The sequence below is a fragment of the Papio anubis genome, chromosome 1, assembly GCF_008728515.1.
Source record: "Papio anubis isolate 15944 chromosome 1, Panubis1.0, whole genome shotgun sequence".
NCBI classification, from domain to species: Eukaryota; Metazoa; Chordata; class Mammalia; order Primates; family Cercopithecidae; genus Papio; species Papio anubis.
The window spans coordinates 8,832,910-8,854,539 of NC_044976.1; the positions used below are offsets into that span (position 1 = coordinate 8,832,910).

Below are 21,630 nucleotides of genomic sequence, written 5' to 3' on the forward strand. Positions count from 1 at the left end.
TTTTTGTAGAGACGGGTTTCACCGCAGCAATTCAGGATGGTCTCAATCTCCTGACCTCATGATCAGCCTGCCTCCGCCTCCCAAAGTGCTGGGATTACACATGAGCCACCGCGACCAGCCTTTTTTATTTTTATTTTTTTTTGAGACAGAGTCTCAACCTATCACACAGGCTGGAGTGCTGAGGCCTGATCTTGGCTCACTGCAGCCTCCACCTCCGGGATTCAAACAATTCTCATGCCTCAGCCTCCCAAGTAGCTGGGACTACAGGTGCCTGCTACCACGCCCGGCTAATTTTTTGTACTTTTTGGTAGAGATGGGGTTTCACCGTGTTAACCAGGATGGTCTCGATCTCCTGACCTCGTGATCGGCCTGCCTCGGCCTCCCAAAGTGCTGGGATTACATATGAGCCACCGCGCCCAGCTTTTTTTTTTTTTTTTTTTTTTTGAGACAGAGTCTCAACCTGTCACACAGGCTGGAGTGCTGAAGTGTGATCTCAGCTCACTGCAACCTCCACCTCCTGGATTCAAGCAATTCTCATGCCTCAGCCTCCCAAGTAGCTGGGATAACAGGCGCCAGCCACCACACCTGGCTAATTTTTTTTTTTTGAGACGGATTCTCGCTCTGTCGCCCAGGCTGGAGTGCAGTGGCCGGATCTCAGCTCACTGCAAGCTCCGCCTCTCGGGTTTACGCCATTCTCCTGCCTCAGCCTCCCGAGTAGCCGGGACTACAGGTGCCCGCCACCGTGCCCGGCTAGTTTTTTGTATTTTTTAGTAGAGACGGGGTTTCACCATGTTAACCAGGATGGTCTCGATCTCCTGACCTCGTGATCCGCCTGTCTCGGCCTCCCAAAGTGCAGGGATTACAGGCTTGAGCCACCGCGCCCGGCCCGCACCTGGCTAATTTTTATACTTTTGGTAGGGATGGGATCTCACCATGTTGGCCAGGCTGGTCTCAAACTCCTGGCCTCAAGTGATCCACCTCCCTAGGCCTCCCAAAGTGCAGGGATTACAGGTGTGAGCTACCACACCTGGCCGAAAGTATTTTTATAAAGCCAGGCGTGGTGGTTCACACCTGTAATCCTAGCACTTTGAGAAGCAGAGGTGGGAGGATCACTTGAGCCCTGGGTCTTGAACTCCTGGGCTCAAGCAATCCTCCCACCTCCACTTCCCAAAGTGGGAAGCAAAGCCTGGGCAACAAAATGAGACTCCTTCTCTACCCAAAAATAGAAAGATTAGCTGGGTGTGGTGATGTGTGCCTGAAGTCCCAGCTACAGGAGAAGCTTAGAAAGGAGGATCCTTGAGCCCAGGAGATCGTGGTTGCAGTTAGCCATGTTCAAGCTAAACCTCCCAGCTTTCCCAGCCTGGGTGACAGAACAAGACCCTGTCTCAAAAAGAAAAAATGAAAGTATTCTGTTATTTTTATAAACTAAAAAGTAGCATATAACTGCTGATGTGTTTGTTGTCATTTGCTTTATTTCTATGTTAATTTTAAAAATGCTTCAAGCAGCCGTGTGCAGTGGCTCATGCCTGTAATTCCAGCACTTTGGGAGGCCGAGGCAGGTGGATCACGAGATCAAGAGATCAAGACCATCCTGGGCTAACACGGTGAAACCCCATTTCTACTAAAAATAGAAAAAATTGGCCAGGCATGCTGACACGCACCTGTAGTCCCAGCTACTCGGGAGGCTGAGGCAGGAGAATCACTTGAGCTGGGGAGGCGGAGGTTGCAGTGAGCTGAGATTGTTCCACTGTACTCCAGCCTGGGTGACAAAGTGAGACTCTGTCTCAAAAAAAAAAAAAAAAAAACTTCAAGCTCCTCAAAAAATTCCCCAAAAGTTTTGAAAATACTTTGAGCAAGATTATGTCCCTGGAATTATATTTATAAGATCTCAGAGCTGGGCACGGTGGCTCATGCCTGTAATTCCAGCACTTTGGGAGGCCGAGGCAGGAAGCCAGGAATCTGAGACCCACCTTGACAACAGTGAGACCCAGCACTTTGAGACGTGAGCCGCAGTGGCATGTGCCTGTGGTCCCAGCTACTTTGAGGCTGAGGTGGGAAGATCCCTTGAGCCCAGGCGGCAGAGGCTGCAGTGACCCATGATCATGCCACTGGACTCCAGTCTGGGCAACACACCGAGATCCTTTCTCAAAAAAAAAATTTATAAGTATTTGGCTGGGCACAGTGGCTCATGCCTGTAATCCTAGCACTTTGGGAGGCTGAAGCAGTCAGATCGCTTGAGATTAGGAGTTCAAGACCAGCCTGGCCAACATGGCGAAACCCTGTCTCTACCAAAAATATGAAAATTGGCCCGGCATAGTGGGCCATGCCTGTAGTCCCAGCTACTTTGGAGGCTGAGGCAGGAGAATCGCTTTAACCCGGGAGGCAGAGGCTACAGTGAGCTGAGATCGTGCCACCGCACTCCACCCTGGGTGACAGAGGGAGACTCCATCTCAAAACAAAAAGAAATTATTTATAAATATTTATTATTGGCCGGGCGTTGTGGCTCACACCTATAATCCCAACACTTTGGGAGTCTGAGGGAGGCGATCACCTGAGGTCGGGAGTTCAAGACCAGCCTAGCCAACATGGTGAAACCGCATCTCTACTGAAAATACAAAAATTAGCTGAGCATGGTGGCAGGCATATGTAATCTTAGCTACTCAGGAGGCTGAGGCAGGAGAATCACTTGTACCCAGGAAACGGAAATTGTAGTGAGCCAAGATTTTGCCACTGCACTCCAGCCTGGGCAATAGTGAGACTTAGTCTCAAAAAAAAAAAGAAAATTATTTAAAAATTTTTATTTTGGAAACCTTTAAAATAGCAAAATTTTTGTTTTTGTTTTTTTAACTTATTGAAAACTAGTAGGAAGCATTTATCAAGGAAATAATTCAGAACCAAATGAATTGAGTTTGAGATTAAAAGGTTCTCTACAATGAATGAAAAAGATACCCTCATCACTGGGCATTGCAGCGTACTAGGGATAAGATAATATACTACACATCTTCTAGAAAAAGCAGGTTACATATAAAGGAACAAGGATTAGAATGACATCAGACTTTCAACAGCCATGTTGAATGCCAGCAAATAATGAAGAAGTGCCTTTATAATTTTAAAAGAAAATAATTTCAAAAATTTTTTGGGCTGGGCACAGTGCCTCAAGCCTGTAATCCCAACACTTTAAAAGGCCGAGGCAGGCAGCTCATCTGAGGTCTGAGGTTCAAGACCAGCCTGGCCAACGAAACTCTGTGTCTACTAAAAATACAAAACTCAGCCAGGCATGTTGGCGGATATCTATAATCCCAGCTACTCAGGAGGCTGAGGCAGGAAAATTGCTTAAACCTCAGAGGTGGAGGTTGCAGTGAGCCAAGATCTTTCCACTGTACTCCATCCTGGGTGACAGAGTGAAACTAAGTCCCCCCCTGCCAAAAAAAATTTGAAGTTATTGAGTTGAAAAGAATTCTCAAGCCATTAATCATTGAAGGAAGAATAACGACATCATCAAACTTACTTGATCTCCCATGCACCTATCAAACTTATTTGATCTCCCACGCATCCTACTGGAGCATATTCTCAAGTAGTTTCATGATAAAGGGTGTGTGGGAGGTCAACCTTTTATCTGAAACTGCTTGAGGATATGCTCCAGAAAAATTAGAAAGCAAAGAGAAATATATAGGGGATCTAACCCAGGAGAGAGATGAAGAAGTTTTCGGAATAATAGCTTCACAAATAGAGATTTTTCATCTAGATAGGAGGAGAGTTCCAGGAAGAAAATCCTCTGGGAAAAAACCAGATTGAATAGAATAGCAATTGTAGGTTAAACCATTTGAAATTGATGTTTTCTTGATTTAAAAAAAAAAAAAATTTTGCTTGCTGAGCACAGTGGCTCATACCTGTAAACCCAGCACTTTGGAAGGCCAATGTGGGCAGGTTCGCTTCGAGATTCTGAGCCCAGGAGTTTGAGACCAGCCTGGGCAATATGCGAAACCCCATCCCTACAAAAAATACAAAACAAAAAACAAAAAACAAAAAAAACAATTAGCCAGTGCATGCCTGTAGTCCCAGCTACTTGGGAGGCTGAGGTCAAAGGATCACTTGATCCTGGGAGATAGAGGTTGCAGTCACCTGAGATTGTACCACTGTACTCCAGCCTGGGCAACAGAGTGAGATACTGTCTCAAAAATCAAAAAACAAAAGACAATTCTAGTAGCATAATATGCAACGTTCATAATAGCTATATTCATAGCATATTTGCTATTTGCCAAATGTAGTTTTTTTTTTTTTTTTTTTTTTTTTTTTTTGGTGGGAGTTTCTCTTTTTTCCCCGGTGGAGTGCAGTGGTGCGATCTCGGCTCACTGCAAGCTCCACCTCCCAGATTCACGCCATTCTCCTGCCTCAGCCTTCCGAGTAGCTGGGACTACAGGTGCCCGCCACCATGCCCAGCTAATTTTTTTGTATTTTTAGTAGAGTCGGGGTTTCACCATGTTAGCCATGATGTTCTCGATCTCCTGACCTGGTGATCCACCTGTCTCAGCCTCCCAAAGCGCTGGGATTACAGGCGTGAGCCACCGTGCCTGGCCTGCCAAATGTAGTTGTATGTCCTGGATCTGTATTGTTTCATTTAATCCTCACAACAATCAGGAGGTGGGTAGTATTATTTTCTCCTTTTTAAGATTGATGAAAACTGGGACAAGGTGGGCACGATGGCTCACGCCTGTAATCCCAGCACTCTGGGAGGCCGAGGCAGATGGATCACTTAAGGTCAGGAGTTTGAGACCAGCCTGGCTAATGAGGTGAAACCCCGACTCCACTAAAAGTACAAAAATTAGGCCAGGCACAGTGGCTCACACCTGTAATCCCAGCACTTTGAGAGGCTGAGGCGGGCGGATCACGAGGTCAGGAGATCGAGACCATCCTGGCTAACACAGTGAAACCCTGTCTCTACTAAAAATACAAAAAATTAACTGCGCGTGGTGGTGGGCGCCTATGGTCCCAGCTACTTGGGAGGCTGAGGCAGGAGAATGGCATGAACCCAGGAGGCGGAGCTTGCAGTGAGCCGACATCGTACCACTGCGCTCCAACCTGAGTGACAGAGCAAGACTCCATCTCAAAAAAAAAAAAAAATTAGCTAGGTGTGGTGGCACTCACCTGTAATCCCAGCTTCCCAGCTACTTGGGAGGCTGAGGCAGGGAGGATTACTTGAACCCAGAAGGCAGAGGGTGCAGTGAGCTGAGATCGCACCACTGCACTCCAGCCTGGGTGACACAGCAAGACTCTGTTTCAAAAAAAAAAAGAAAAAAAACCTGGGACAAAAGGAAGGTTAAGTTAGTTAGGTTGCCCAAGGTCATGCAGTTGGAGCTGCAATTTGAAGCCAGGCAGCTAATTTCAGAGCATAGGCTCTTAACTATTCTGTTATATAGGCAGAAAATTGTAGGATACATTCTTTTGGAGTCTGACTAATTCAAGTAGAAAGACCTGCAGTACTGACAGGTTACTGAACAGTGATGGCCACTGTGCACAAACCCTACCTACCCACTCAACCTGTCCTATCAGCTCTTTTTGAAGAAACTTTAAAATATATCATGAATATTGGTAGAGAAATAGAGATGATAATCTGTTGGGGAAACGAGTAGAATACCGTAAACAGGAATATTCAGAGGATAGGGCTCTTGGAAATTAAGAGTGTAACGGCACAAATGAAAACTAGGCAGATTGGAGGATGAAATTGAGGCTATCTGGAAATTAGAGCATGAAGGCAGGAGGTGGAAAATACAGAAAAAATGATTAGATGCTTCAGATTTAAATAATAGACATTTTCAGGCCAGGCACGGTGGCTCATGGGAGGCTGAGGCAGGTGGATCACTTGAGGCCAGGAGTTCGAGACCAGCTTGGTGAACGTGGTAAAACCCCATCTCTACTAAAAATTCAAAAATTATCTGGGTGTGGTGGTGCATGCCTATAGGCCCAGCTACTTGGGAGGCTGAGGCAGGAGAATTGCTTGAACTTGGGAGGTGGAGGTTGCAGTGAGCCAAGATCGTGCCACTGCACTCCAGCCTGGGTAAGAGAGGGAGACTGTGTCTCAAAAATAATAATAATAATAAATAATAGACATTTCCAAAGAACAGAGAAAATGGAAGGCAGAAAATCATCAATAAAAGAATTCAAGGACATTTGCTAGACCTGAATGTTACGAGTTTCAAGACAGAAAGGCCCTGCCCCATGCTCAGCATGACGGATGGAAACAAAGCTGCACTAGAGGACAGCATTGTGAAATTTCAGAACACTGCGAACAAAGAGAAGACCTTACAGGCTTCGAGGCAGGAAAAAAAAATGATATTCAAAACCTCCGGAATTAGAAGTGGCTTTGGATTTCATGCCATTAACGTTGGAATCTAGAAGCAATGCCTTCGAAGTTGTGGGAGAAAATGATTTTCAACATAGTCTGGAGATGAACTGTATTGGGCAGTTTGGGAGAAGGTAGTGAAAGGGTATGAGAGCTAATCTTTATAGATCATAAAGTTAATGGGCACTGTTTAAGTGGGATAAATTCAGAGATGGCATTATAAGCACATAATATAGAGTTATGGTAGAAACTACCGGAAGAAATAGCTGAAAAAGTTAAAAGTGGTTGCCTTAGGGACCTGGATGGAAGGGATGGTGAGTGGGATATGATTGATGGCTGTTGGTTTTCATTATTGGCTTTTTTTACCTTGTGATGTTCTAGATCTATATATATGAATTAGTTGAATAAGAAATTTTAGGCTGGGCACGGTGGCTCACGCCTGTAATCCCAGCACTTTTGGAAGCCGAGGTGGGCGGATCACAAGGTCAGGAGATCGAGACCATCCTGGCTAACATGGTGAAACCCCATCAACCCCGTCTCTACTAAGAATACAAAAAATTAGCCAGACATGGTGGTGGGCGCCTGTAGTACCAGCTACTTTGGAGGCTGAGGCAGGAGAATGGTGTGAACCCGGGAGGCAGAGCTTACAGTGAGCTGAGATCACTCCACTGCACTCCAGCCTGGGGAACAGAGCGAGACTCCGTCTCAAAAAAAAAAAGAAATTTTAATAAAAATTTAAAATTGGATGCCTTACGTCACTTCATTAGGGTTATGGAAGGATCAGTGGAATAACTGATATGAAAAAGAGGTTTGTAAATTCTATTCAGTGGAAAATTATGATGTTACTATCATGTTGATTAAAAATGCTATATTTGGTAGATGATAATATTGTTGTGTTAATTAACTGTGGCCACAATAGTGCGACCACAAAACTTGAGTGACATATGATAATGAACACTAATTTTTGTTTTTGAGACTAGGTCAGCTTGTTGGCTTGACGATCTGAGCCAGGTTTGGTTGACCTCACTTGGGTCTGCTCATGTGTCTGAGCAGAGGGACTGTAGTTGTTGGCTGGTCGGGGATGGCCGTGTTCCCCACATGGGGGCGGGGGTTGGATGTCTATCAGTGGGAGCATTGCTGCGCTCCCACGTGTTCTGGCATCCTCCACACTATCATTTGTGCCACATTCTTTTGGCCAAAGCAAGTCAAAAAATGTGAAGAAGTCACTTCCATCTCTTCATGGTGGGAGCTGCAAATTTCACATCGAAAAGGAGGGAGGGAGATGTGGAAGCATTTTTACAGTTAGCATAATGATTGAAGCCAAATTTTTTTTTCTTTTTCTTTTTGAGATGGAGTGTCGCTCTGTCACCAGGCTGGGGTACAATGGCGCGATCTTGGCCACTGCAACCTCCGCCTCCCAGGTTCAAGTGGTTCTCCTGCCTCAGCCTCCCAAGTAGCTGGGATTACAGGCGTGTGCCACTACACCCAGCTAATTTTTGTATTTTTAGTAAAGATGGGGTTTCACCATGTTGGCCGGGATGGTCTCAATCTCTTGACCTCATGATCCACCTGCCCCAGTCTCCTAAAGTGCTGGAATTACAGGTGTGAGCCACCGCGCCCAGCCGAAGCCAAATCCTTTTTTTTTTTTTTTTTTTTTTTGAGACGGAGTCTCGCTCTGTCGCCCAGGCTGGAGTGCAGTGGGGTGCCATCTCAGCTCACTGCAAGCTCTGCCTCCCTGGTTCATGCCATTCTGCTTCAGCCTCCCAAGTAGCTGGGATTATAGGCGACCGCCACGACACCCGGCTAATTTTTTTGTATTTTCAGTAGAGACGGGGTTTCACTGTGTTAGCCAGGATGGTCTCCATCTCCTGACCTTGTGATCCGCCCACCTCAGCCTCTCAAAGTGCTGGGATTACAGGCATGAGCCACCAAGCCCGGCCTAAGCCAAATACTTTTAGTCCATCTATTGTGAATGAGAACATGGAAGGACATCAAAAGACCTATAACTCGGCTGGGCGTGGTGACTCATGCTTGTAATCCTAGCACTTTGAGAGACTGAGGTGGAAGGATTGCTTGAGACTAGTAGTCTGATACCAGCCTGGGCAACATAGCAAGACCCCCATCTCTACAAAAATTAGTTTTTAAAATAATTAGCCAATCTATTTGGTATGTGCCTGTGTTCCCAGCTACTTTAGAGGCTGAGGTGAGAGCATCACTTGAGCCCAGGAGTCTGAGGGTGCCGTCAGCTGTGGTTGCACCACTATGTTCTAGCCAGAGTGGCAGAGCAAGACCTCATCTTAGAAAAAAAAAATGTGTAACTGAATTTATTTTCTTTTTCCTTTGTAGACAGCAAGGGAGGTGTCACAGTTTTCCATTTAGATCAACAACTTCAAGTTCTTACCATGGAAAATTCCGAGAAGACTGAAGTGGTTCTCCTTGCTTGTGGTTCCTTCAATCCCATCACCAACATGCACCTCAGGTTGTTTGAGCTGGCCAAAGACTACATGAATGGAACAGGTAGGAGCAGTAGCCAAAAACAACTTAAGACTAGAGAACCAGCCAGGCATGGTGGCTCACACCTGCAATCCCAGCATTTTGGGAGGCTGAGACGGGCGGATCACGAGGTCAAGAGACTTTTTTTTTTTTTTTTTTTTTTTTAGTAGAGACGGGGTTTCACCATGTTAGCCAGGATGGTCTCGATCTCCTGACCTCGTGATCCACCCGCCTCGGCCTCCCAAAGTGCTGGGATTACAGGCTTGAGCCACCGCGCCCGGCCGAGGTCAAGAGATTGAGACCATCCTAGCCAACATGGTAAAACCCCGTCTCTACTAAAAAATACAATAATTAGCTGTGCTTGTAGTCCCAGCTACTCAGGAGGCTGAGGCAGTAGAATTGCTTGAACCTGGGAGGTGGAGGTTGCAGTGAGCCAAGATCGCGCCACTGCACTCCAGCCTGGAGACAGAGTGAGACATCATCTCAAAAAAAAAGAAAGACTAGAGAACCAGCATGGCTAGGTCTGTTTCAGAATACACATTTCATCCACTGGGCACAAACATGCTGTCCTGCTCCCTTGTACAGTGAATTCTTAGCCAAGAAAGAGGGTGAAGTATGAGGGAAGAATTGAGCATCTGGCTATGACCTGTAGAATAGAAAATACGCCAGGTACAGTGGCTCACACCTGTAATCGCAGTGCTTCGGGAGGCTGAGGTGGGAGGATCACTTGAGGCCAGGAGTTTGAGACCAACCTGGGAAACATAGAGAGACCTCATCTTTACAAAAAAATTATAAAAATTAGCCTTGGCCGGGCACGGTGGCTCAAGCCTGTAATCCCAGCACTTTGGGAGGCCGAGACGGGCGGATCACGAGGTCAGGAGATCGAGACTATCCTGGCTAATACGGTGAAACCCCATCTCTACTAAAAAATACAAAAAAACTAGCCAGGCGAGGTGGCGGGCGCCTGTAGTCCCAGCTACTCGGGAGGCTGAGGCAGGAGAATGGCGTGAACCTGGGAGGCGGAGCTTGCAGTGAGCTGAGATCCGGCCACTGCACTCCAGCCTGGGTGACAGAGTGAAACTCCATCTCAAAAAAAAAAAAAAAAAAAAAAAAATTAGCCAGGTATGGTGGCATGTGCCTGTGGTCCCAGCTACTCAGGAGACTGAAGTGGGAGGACTGCTTGAGCCCGGGAGGTCTAGGCTACCGTGAGCCATGATTGCACCTTTGCCCACCAGCCTGGACATCAGAGCAAGACCCTGACCACCCCTCCCAGAAAAAAGGAATTAGATTCTGTCATCCCTGTGCTTAATCTACTTCAGGAGTTTCCCATTACTTAAGGCAAAAAGCGAAAGCTTGTACTTTAGCATACATAAAACCTCCAGGATCAGACACGGCTTTTTAAGTTTTCTTTTTTCTTTCTTTCTTTTTCTTTTTTTGTGATGAAGTTTCACTCTTGTTGCCCAGGCTGGAGTGCAATGGCACAATCTTGGCTCACTGCAACCTCCAACTCCTGGGTTCAAGCAATTTTCCTGCCTCACCCTCCTGAGTAACTGGGATTGCAGGCATGTGCCACCACGCCCAGCTAATTTTTTGTATTTTTAGTAGCGATGGGGTTTCTCCATGTTGGTCAGGCTGGTCTCAAACTCCTAACCTCAGGCCTCCCAAAGTGCTGAGATCACAGGCATGAGCCACCACACCCAGCTAAAAGTTTTCATAAACAATGAGGCTGGGTGTGGTGGCTCACGCCTGTAATCCCAGCACTTTGGGAGGCTGAGGCAGACAGATCACAAGGTCAGGAGATTGAGACCATCCTGGCTAACACCGTGAAACCCCATCTCTACTAAAAATACAAAAAAATTAGCCGGATGTGGTGGCGGGCGCCTATAGTCCCAGCTACTTGGGAGGCTGAGGCAGGAGTATGGCGTGAACCCGGGAGGTGGAACTTGCAGTGAGCCAAGATGGTGCCACTGCACTCCAGCCTGGGTGACAGAGGAGACTCCATCTCAAAAAAAAAAAAAAACAATGCATGAATAGGCTGGGCGTGGTGGCTCACACCTGTAATCCCAGCACTTCGAGAGGCAGAGGGGGCAGATTACCTGAGGTTAGGAGTTTGAGATCAGCCTGACCAATGTGGCAATACCTCGACTCTATAGAGCCTCGCTTTGTCGCCCAGGCTGGAGTACAGTGGCCCGGTCTTGGCTAATTGCAACCTCCACTTCCTGGATTCAAGCGATTCTCTTGCCTCAGCCTCCCCAGTAACTGGGATTACAGGCACACACCACTGTGCCCAGCCTATTTTTGTATTTTTAGTAGAAATGGGGTTTCACCATGTTGACCAGGCTGCTCTTGAACTCCTGTTCTCAAATGATCCTCCCACTTCGGCCTCCCAAAGTGCTGGAATTACAGGCATGAGCCACTGTAACATAACATAACCATAACAGTTTAATGTATATCCTTCCACTCTTCTTTGTATGAATTTATATGCAAACATTTGTGTGTATAACACAGATTTTTTTTTTTTTTTTTCTTTTTTTTGGAAATGGTTCTCACTCCGTCACCCTGGCTGGGCAGGCTGGAGTACAGTGGCAAGATCACAGCTCACTACAGCCTTTACCTCCCGGGCTCAAGTGAGCCGCCTGCCTCAGGCTCCTAAGTAGCTATGACTACAGGCATGCCACTACATCTGGCTAATTTTTAAATTTTTTGTAGAAACTGGGTCCCACTATTTTGCCCATGTTGGTGTTGAGCTCCTGGGCTCAAGTGATTCTCCTGCCTCGGTCTCCCAAAGCACTGGGATTACAGATGTGAGCCACCACACCTGGCCTCGATTTTTTTGTTACATAAATGATCATATAATATGCTGATAGGTAGATGGATGGATGGCTGCTAAAGCTCACTATTTGCCTATGACATTTAGAAATAGGCTTTTGCATACATCTAGGTAGACAATACAAATTAAGGCTTTTTACAAAGCAATTTGGCAATATCAATAGAAATTTAACTGTATAGGGGAATGAGGTGAGGTACAGAGTTCCAGTTGGGGAAGATGAGAAAATTCTGGAGATGGATAGGAGCAATGGTTGCACAACAGCGTGTTTGTACTTAATATCATAGAACTGTACACTCGGGTTTATTTTACCATAATTTCAGTCAATTAATTGATCATTCAGCTAATAAGCTGGAATCCCTAAAGAAAGAGAATCTGTGATTATAAAACAATATTGGCCAGGCATGGTGACGATGCCTGTAGTCCCAGCACTTTGGGAGGCTGAGGCAGGCAGATCACTTGAGGTCAGGAGTTGGAGACCTCTTGGCTAACATGGTAAAAACCCCGTCTCTACTAAAAATACAAAAATTAGCCAGCATGGTGATACGCGCCTGTAATCCCAGCTGCTTGGGAGGCTGAGTCAGAATCGCTTCAACCTAGGAGGCAGAGGTTGCAGTGAGCCGAGATCACGCCAGTGCAGCCTGGGGAACAGAGCAACACTCTGTCTCAACAAACAAAACAAAACAAATAATATTGATCGTGTATAAAATTGAATTTGTTATACCTAGTGTGAAACCTAACTCTTTATCCAGGAAGATACACAGTTGTCAAAGGCATCATCTCTCCTGTTGGTGATGCCTACAAGAAGAAAGGACTCATTCCTGCATATCACCGGGTCATCATGGCAGAACTTGCCACCAAGAATTCCAAATGGGTGGAAGTCGATACATGGGAAAGTCTTCAGAAGGAGTGGAAAGAGACTCTTAAGGTGCTAAGGTATTTATGGTGTAATCAACTTTGTCAGTTCTGTGTAAATGGCTAAGCAGCTTATGTTTTTACCATGTTTCAATGTTGCTTACATCTGTGACCATACAGATTTGCAAAACTGTCACGTGTGTTGTAAGCCATTCCTGTGGAGGGTTACTACAAGACTGTAGAGCACAGCACCAAAGGATGGATCTTCCTTAGCCTTTCTGTGTCTTTCATTATGTTTTAAGTTGTTTGCGGCCAGGCGCGGTGGCTCACGCCTGTAATCCCAGCACTTTGGGAGGCTGAGGCAGGTGGATCACCTGAGGTCAGGAGTTTGAGACCAGCCTGGACAACATGGTGAAAACCCGTCTCTACTAAAAATACAAAAATTAGCCAGGCATGGTAGCACACGCCTGTAATCCCAGCTACTTGGGAGGCTGAGGCAGGAGATTCGCTTGAACCCCAGGGTTGGAGGTTGCAGTGAGCCGAGATTGTGCCTATGCATTCCAGCCTGGGTGACAGAGCAAGACTCCATCTCAAAAAAAAAAAAGATGTTTGCATGCTTGCTACTATCTGATATCACTGTTAGAAAATAGAGGAAGCCTGCCTGGCCTGTCTGTGCCCCAAATGAGAAAGGCAAAATTGCCAGAAGATGTTATTATCATCAGTCTAAATGTGAGAGACAGGCGGCTGGCGTGGTGGCTCACGCCTGTAATCCCAGCACTTTGGGAGGCCGAGACGGGCGGATCAGGAGGTCAGGAGATTGAGACTATCCTGGTTAACACGGTGAAACCCCGTCTCTACTAAAAACAGAAAAAATTAGCTGGGCGTGGTGGCGGGCGCCTGTAGTACCAGCTACTCAGGAGGCTGAGGCAGGAGAATGGCATGAACCTGGGAGGCGGAGCTTGCAGTGAGTGGAGATCACGCCACTGCACTCCAGCCTGGGTGACAGAGCGAGACTCCGTCTCAAAAAAAAAAAAAAAAAAAGAGACAGGCAGATAATTTAAGGAAGAGAAGCATCAAGTGCTGCATGATCATGGACAGGCCTGATTTGTGTGCTGCTTCCATGGCAGCATCTGGAGGGAGTCATAGATCTCTGTGCCCATACCTTTGAAACGATTCTGGTTAAGGGTTCAAAAACCAGAGTAAGTGACATCTAATTATTTCTTTTTTTTTTTTTTTTGAGACGGAGTCTTGCTCTGTCACCCAGGCTGGAGTGTAGTGACGTATTCTCGGCTCACTGCAACCTCTGCCTCCCAGGTTCAAGCAGTTCTCCTGCCTCAGCCTCCCAAGTAGCTGGCACTACAGGTGCGTACCACCATGCCCTGCTAATTTTTGTATTTTTAGTAGAAATGGGGTTCTACCTTGTTGGCCAGGCTGGTCTTGAACTCCTGACCTCAGGTGGTCTACCTGCCTCAGCCTCCCAACACCTAATTATTTCTTTTTCTTTCTTTCTTTCTTTTTTTTTTTTTTTTTTTGAGGTAGAGTTTTACTCTTGTTGCCCAAGCTGGAGTGCAACAGCATGATCTCGGCTCACTGCAACCTCCGCCTCCCGGGTTCAAGCCATTCCCCTGCCTCAGCCTCCCAAGTAGCCGGGATTACAGGCGCCTGCCACCACGCCCAGCCTATTTTGGTATTTTTAGTAGAGCTGGGGTTTCACCCTGTTGGCCAGACTGGCCTTGAACTCCTGACCTCAGGTGATCTGCCCATCTCAGCCTCCCAAAGCGCAGGGATTACAGAGGCGAGCCACCGCACCTGGCTGATACCTAGTTATTTCTTAATGTTATTTTGATTTTTTTAAACTTTCTTTTCTTTCTTTTGCTGGAGATGGGGCCTCGCTATGTTGCCTAGGTTGATCTCAAACTCCTGGCCTCAAGCAATCCTCCCAACTAGGCCTCCCAAAGTGCTGGGATTACAAATGTGAGCTACCATGCCTGGCCTATTGTTATCTTGAGTTTAAAATGAAAGGGCTTTCTGAAAAGACTTTCTGTTTAGTATCTGTTCTTAGAGTTCTGAACCTTCCAGTTACTAACCATATCATTTAGGGTTCAGACTAGGAAATAGAAACCACTCTGGGTATTTTAAGTGGAAAAAGATTTAAGTACTTGGGCAAAAAGTACTTAAAGGAGCTGAGGCCGGGCGTGGTAGCTCATGACTATAATCCCAGCACCTTGGGAGGCTGAGGCGGGCAGATCACCTGAGTCCAGGAGTTCAAGACCAGCCTGGCCAACATGGTGAAATCCTGTCTCTACTAAAAATACAAAATTAGCTGGGCCCGTGCCTGTAATCCCAGCTACTAGGTTGGCTGAGGCAGGAGAATTGTCTGAACCTGGGAGGCGGAGGTTGCAGTGAACTGAAATTGTGCCACTGCACTCCAGCCTGGGCAACAGAGTGAGACTGTCTCAAAAGAAAAAAAGTAAAAGAGCTGGAGAAGTGTAAGTCAAGGTCACTCCTCTGATGTTGCCATCAGAGTTCAACAAACCAATTCTGCTTCTGCTGCTATTGAACTGTCTCAGTCTCCTGAAGTTGGTGACAGGACAGTGGACTCCAGCATCTAGCCACCACACCCATACTAGAAAGGATTACTGGCTATAAATAGCGCAACAGTAGGATCAGGCTGGGCATCGTAGCTCACGCCTGTAATCCTAGCTCTTTGGGAGGCCAAGGTGGGTGGATCACCTGAGGTCAGGAGTTCGAGACCACCCTGGCCAACATGGCAAAACCTCGTCTCTACTAAAAACACAAAAATTAGCTGGGCGTGGTGGCACACGCCTGTAGTCCAAGCTACTTGGGAGGCTGAGGCAGGAGAATCGCTTGAACCCGGGAGGTGGAGGTTGCAGTGAGCTGAGATTGCGCCACTGCACTCCAGCCTGGGCAACAGAGCGAGACTCAGTCTCAAAAAAAAAAGGGATTACTTATCAAGCTCCACAGTCCCAGGACGATGGCCTCTGTCCTCCTTCTGCCTTCCAAATCTCTCAGGAGAGAATCTCATTAGCAGAATTGCAGTCAAGTCCAGAACCTGCTGCAAGGACCTCTGGGAAGTGTGTTGGGCAGGATTGGGCACTGAGCCAGTAGGAGATATCTCACACAGTGATCTCTCAAGAGGACTTCCTTTTCAGACTTGGCAGGGAGAAGAGTCTCCACTGCTTGATGGCAAAAATTTATCCCATGAGGGACCAAGTTCCTGGGCCACAGCCCTACCCAACCCTCTGGCTTTATAGTAACCTTATCGCCCATTAAATAGTCATCAGGGTTGGGATGTAGGGGAATAAAGGTCCACAGTTGGATCCCACAAGTGTAGTTGATGTTATTTGGGTAACATTGCACAGTTTGGAAACAGTGGGCACCCTGCTACCAGCCCAGAATAGAGCTATACACAAATCCTGCTTAGGGCCCCTTCCTTTAAGGCCTCAGGCCCTTGCCGCTCTAGGACCTTCTCCTTGGTGTTCTGGTTCTTTGTTACAAGATTAAGCCACACTCTTCAGTGATCAAGAGTGTGGGCTCTGGACCAGACTGCTGGGGTTCAAGTCCTAGCTCTGCTGTTAATACTTGTAAGTTAAATGACCTTAGGCAAATTAGTCAGTGTCCTCTCTCAATGGGGTAATAAACAATTCTGATACAAGAGATGAGCAGCATATTAAAATCAGAAGTATTTTCAGTGAAACTAGCTGCAAGGTGGCAATAATATAGTCGCTTTGTAATAACCAAAACGTTCAGGCTGGTCATGGTGGCTCGCATCTGTAATCCCAGCACTTTGGGAGTCTGAGGCAGGAGGATTGCTTGAGGCCAGGAGTTCAAGACCAGTGTGGGCAACATAGTGAGGCCTCATCTCTCAAAAAAACAAAAGTTAGCTGAACATGGTGGCACATGCCTGTAGTCCCAGCTATTTGGGAGTTTGAGGCAGTAGGATCACTTGAGCCCAGGAGTTCTTGGTTGCGGCGAGCTACGATTGTGCCACTGTGCTCCATCCTGGTCAATAGAGTGAGCTTGTGTCTCTAAAAAACAAACCAAAAAAACCCCAAAACATTCACTCAATCAAATTGTTATTGAATGCCTCCTGTGTTTCATAGACTGTGCTAGGAGCTGGAGTTGCAACTGTAAGCCTCCTTTTTCCCCTCCCTTATGGAGATAATAATATTTATGACACAGGATGTTGAGAAGATTTTTTTTTTTCTTTTGAGACGGAATTTTGCTCTTCTGCCCAGGCTGGAGTGCAATGGCGCGATCATGGCTCACTGCAACCTCCACCTCCTGGGTTCAAGCAATTCTCCTGCCTCAGCCTCCCGAGTAGCTGGGATTACAGGCGTGCACCACGACACCCAGCTAATTTTGTATTTTTAGCAGAGACCAGGTTTCTCCATGTTGGTCAGGCTGTGTCTCAAACTCCTGACCTCAGGTGATCCACCCACTTTGGCCTCCCAAAGCGCTGGGATTACAGGCGTGAGCCACCACGCCCAGCAGAGAAGATTTTTAATTTTTTTAGTCTTCCACAACAGTCATCTTATGTTGAGAAGACTTAATCAGATAATCCATGTAAAGGATTCAGTGCAATGTGTGGCATATAATAAATATTGTTGGCCAGGGGCCTGTAATCCCAGCACTTTGGGAGGCTGAGGTGGGCAGGTCGCTTGAGGTCAGAAGTTCAAGACCAGCCCGGCCAGCATGGTGAAACCCCATCGCTACTAAAAATACCAAAAAAATTAGCCACGCGTGGTGGTGCGCACCTATAATCCCAGCTGCTCAAGAGGCTGAGGCAAGAGAATTGTTTGAACCCAGGAGCCAGAGGTTACAGTGAGCCAAGATTGTACACTGCACTCCAGCCTGGGCAACAGAGCAAGGCACCATCTCAAAATAATAAATAAATAAGTAATGTTAATGATATTCTTTTTTTTTTTTTTCTTTTTTTGAGACGGAGTCTCACTCTGTCGCCCAGGCTGGAGTGCAATGGTGCAATCTTGGCTCACTGCAACCTCTGCCTCCCAGGTTCAAGGGATTCTCCTGCCTCAGCCTCCCGAGTAGCTGGGATTACAGGCGCCCGCCACCGCGCCCAGCTAATTTTTTGTATGTTTAGTAGAGACGGGGTTTCACCGTGTTAGTCACGATGATCTTGATCTCCTGACCTCATGATCCACCCGCCTCAGCCTCCCAAAGTTCTGGGATTACAGGCGTGAGCCGCCACGCCCGCTATAAATAATGTTCATGTTATATTCTTTTTTTTTTTTTTTTTTTTTTAGACGGAGTCTCGCTCTGTCGCCCAGGCTGGAGTGCAGTGGCCGGATCTCAGCTCACTGCAAGCTCCGCCTCCCGGGTTTACGCCATTCTCCTGCCTCAGCCTCCCCAGTAGCTGGGATTACAGGCGCCCGCCACCTTGCCCGGCTAGTTTTTTGTATTTTTTAGTAGAGACGGGGTTTCACCGTGTTAGCCAGGATGGTCTCAATCTGCTGACCTTGTGATCCGCCCGTCTCGGCCTCCCAAAGTGCTGGGATTACAGGCTTGAGCCACCGCGCCCGGCCGTTCATGTTATATTCTAATGGAGCATGTGAGAAGGAGAAATATTCTATTGTTTTGTTGTTTTATAGACACCATCAAGAGAAATTGGAGGCTAGTAACTGTGATCACCCGCAGAACTCACCTACGCTAGAAAGGCTTGGAAGGAAGAGGAAGTGGACTGAAAAACAAGATTCTAGTCAAAAGAAATCCCTAGAGCCAAAAACAAAAGGTTTGTATGTTTTAGCAGGACCCACGGACTAGAGTTGATAAGATTCTATAGCTGAGCAAACCCCTGTGTATTTCTTTTTTTTTTTTTTTTTTTTTGAGGCAATCTTGCTCTGTCGCCCAGGCTAGAGTGCAGTGGCGCGATCTCGGCTCATTGCAAGCTCCGCCTCCCAGGTTCACGCCATTCTCCTGCCTCAGCTTCGCAAGCAGCTGGGACTACAGGTGCCCGCCACCACGCCCATCTAATTTTTTTTGTATTTTTAGTAGAGATGGGGTTTCACCATGTTAGCCAGGATGGTCTCGATCTCCTGACCTTGTAATCTGCCCGCCTTGGTCTCCCAAAGTGCTGGGATTACAGGGGTGAGCCATGGCGCCTGGGCCTTATTTTTTTGTTTTTTAGAGATGGAGTCTCACTATGTTGGCCAGGTTGGTTTTGAACTCCTGGCCCCAAGCAGTCCTCCTGCCTTGGCCTCCCAAAGTGCTAGGATTACAGGTGTCAGCCACTATGGCTGGCCTTTATTTTCGTTTTACATCGCACACTTGTGGGTGTCTGGAAAATGCCCCTTATTAGTTTCATGAAGTGAAGGAGAGTAAAAGGCACTGGGAGCTTATTTCTCCTGCAGTGGTCTCCAATCTTTGAGGTGTCCTAGGTCTCTTTTGGGAATCTGATTCTCATAAAAACTGTGAGCTGTCATTCTTTTTTTTTTGAGACGGAGTCTCACTCTGTCGCCCAGGCTGGAGTGCAGTGGCCGGATCTCGGCTCACTGCAAGCTCCGCCTCCCGGGTTCACGCCATTCTCCTGCCTCAGCCTCCCGAGTAGCTGGGACTACAGGCGCCCGCCACCTCGCCCGGCTAGTTTTTTGTATATTTTAGTAGAGACGGGGTTTCACCGTGTTAGCCAGGATGGTCTCGATCTCCTGACCTCGTGATCCACCCGTCTTGGCCTCCCAAAGTGCTGGGATTACAGGCTTGAGCCACCGCGCCCGGCCCATTCTTTTTTTTTTTTTGAGACAGAGTTTTGCTCTTGTTGCCCAGGCTAGAGTGCGATGGCATGATCTTGGCTCACTGCAACCTCTGCCTCCCGAGTTCAAGCGATTCTCCTGCCTCAGCCTCCCGAGTATCTGGGGTTACAAGCATGCGCCACCACCCCTGGCTAATTTTGTATTTTTAGTAGAGACGGTATTTCACCATGTTGGTCAGGCTGGTCTCAAACTCCTGACCTCAAGTGATCCACCCGCCTCGGCCTCCCAGAGTGCTGGGATTACAGGCGTGAGCCACCACACTCGGCCTGAACCCTCATTCTTGAAAAGCACGTACATACCTTCATTTTGATACAGTGGGTTATTAGAAAAGTAAACCCCTTTCCACTTGGAGGAGGTAGAGGGGAAGAAAAATCATACCCCAAAGCTCTGTTTTATTCTTCCCAGCGGTGCCAAAGGTCAAGCTGCTGTGTGGGGCAGATTTATTGGAGTCCTTTGCTGTTCCCAATTTGTGGAAGAGTGAAGACATCACCCAAATTGTGGCCAACTATGGGCTCATATGTGTTACTCGGGCTGGAAATGATGCTCAGAAATTTATCTATGAATCGGATGTGCTGTGGAAACACCGGAGCAACATTCACGTGGTGAATGAATGGATCACTAATGACATCTCATCCACAAAAATCCGGAGAGCCCTCAGAAGGGGCCAGAGCATTCGCTACTTAGTACCAGATCTTGTCCAAGAATACATTGAAAAGCATAATTTGTACAGCTCTGAGAGTGAAGACAGGAATGCTGGGGTCATCCTGGCCCCTTTGCAGAGAAACACTGCAGAAGCTAAGACATAGGAATTCTACAGCATGATATTTTGTACTTCCCATTTGGGGATCTGAAACGATCTGGGTGTTACTAACTGGGGAAAGAAGTTGTGATCTGTTGCCTAAACTAAAGCTTAAAAGTTTAGTAAAAATCATCTGGGCGCAGTGGCTAACGCCTGTAATCCCAGCAGTTTGGGAGGCCGAGGCGGGTGGATCACAGGGTTAAGAGATAGAGACCATCCTGGCCACAATATGGTGAAACCGCATCTCTACTAAAAATACAAAAATTAGCTGTGTGTGGTGGCATGTGCCTGTAGTCCCAGCTACTTGGGAGGCTGAGGCAGGAGAATCGCTTGACCCCAGTTGGTGGAGTTTGCAGTGAGCTGAGATTGCACCACTGCACTCCAGCCTGGTGACAGAGCAAGACTCCGTCTCAAAAAAAAAAAAAAAGTAGTAAAAATCAATGGTAAATTAAAATATGTTTTTGTTTGTTTGTTTGTTTTTGAGATGGAGTCTCTACTAAAAATACAAAAAATTAGCTGGGCATGGTGCCGCATGACTGTAATCCCAGCTACTTGGGAGGCTGAGGCAGGAGAATCACTTGAACCCGGGAGGCAAAGGTTCCAGTGAGCCAAGGTCATGCCACTGCACTTCAGCCTGGGCAAAAGAGCAAAACTCCATCTCAAAAAAAAAAAAAGGCCGAGTATGGTGGCTCACACCTGTAATCCCAGCACTTGGGGAGGCCCAAGCAGGTGGATCACGTGAGGTCAAGAGTTCAAGATTAGCCTGGCCAATATGGTGAAACCGCATCTCTACTTAGAATACAAAAAATTAGCTGAGCATCGTGGTGGGCCCCTGTAATCCCAGCTACTAGGGAGGCTGAGGCAGGAGAATTGCTTGAACCTGGGAGGCAGAATGTTGCAGTGAGCGAAGATCGTGCCATTGCACTCCAGCCTGGGTGACAGAGCGAGACTCCATCTTAAAAAAAAAAAAAAAAAAAAAAAGCCTGACAGCGAGCAGGTTTCAGGATCCATCTGCCAAGTCAGTGAAAGGCTGGAGCCTCAAATCCTGCAGATGAGGGTCATTTTCTCCTTAGCTTCTTGGAGTTTAAGAGTTGAAGGAGCCCTGAAAAGTCATGACAGAGCAAGATGAAGCTATCAGAACTGAATTTGGACTTCCTCTGGGAAACTATACCTCGTTCATCTGAAGTGTCATGTAAACTGCAGAAAGGTTCCAATGCTGGAAACTTCTCTCGTGCTGTCGTGCCTTCCTACTTAGAAGTGCCTGTGCCCTGCTCAGCTGTGACTGTACTGACCTCAGGACCTCACTGGACAAGGCTTGTGGGGACCCTTGCAGGAGCCCTGGGAAGGGTGCAATGATCCTATTGTTTTTTGTTTCTGAGATGGAATCTCACTCTGTGAGGCTGGAGTGCAGTGGCACCATCTCGGCTCACTGCAACCTCCGCCTCCTGGGTTCAAGCAATTCTCCTGCCTCAGCCTCCCGAGTAGCCGGGATACAGGTGCCCACTACCATGTCCAGCTAATTTTG

General features: G+C 47.1%; 1 protein-coding gene across 5 annotated transcripts in view; it reads left to right on the plus strand.

Annotated features, from left to right (window-relative positions):
- NMNAT1 (nicotinamide nucleotide adenylyltransferase 1) overlaps window positions 1-20,532 on the plus strand; it is a 44,507-nt gene extending 23,975 nt beyond the window's left edge. For 4 of the 5 annotated variants that reach the window (XM_017957050.3, XM_017957042.3, XM_017957046.3 and 1 more), the window contains 4 exons: window positions 8,687-8,857; window positions 12,413-12,596; window positions 18,149-18,288; window positions 19,712-20,514. In XM_017957050.3, the coding sequence (XP_017812539.2) occupies window positions 8,743-8,857; window positions 12,413-12,596; window positions 18,149-18,288; window positions 19,712-20,112 (840 nt within the window). In that variant the 5' untranslated portion in view covers window positions 8,687-8,742 and the 3' untranslated portion in view covers window positions 20,113-20,514. Of the gene's footprint in view, window positions 1-8,686; window positions 8,858-12,412; window positions 12,597-18,148; window positions 18,289-19,711 lie in introns of all 5 variants that reach the window. The other variant, XM_003891083.5, reaches the window with a different exon arrangement.
- Window positions 20,533-21,630: the final 1,098 nt, after the last annotated feature.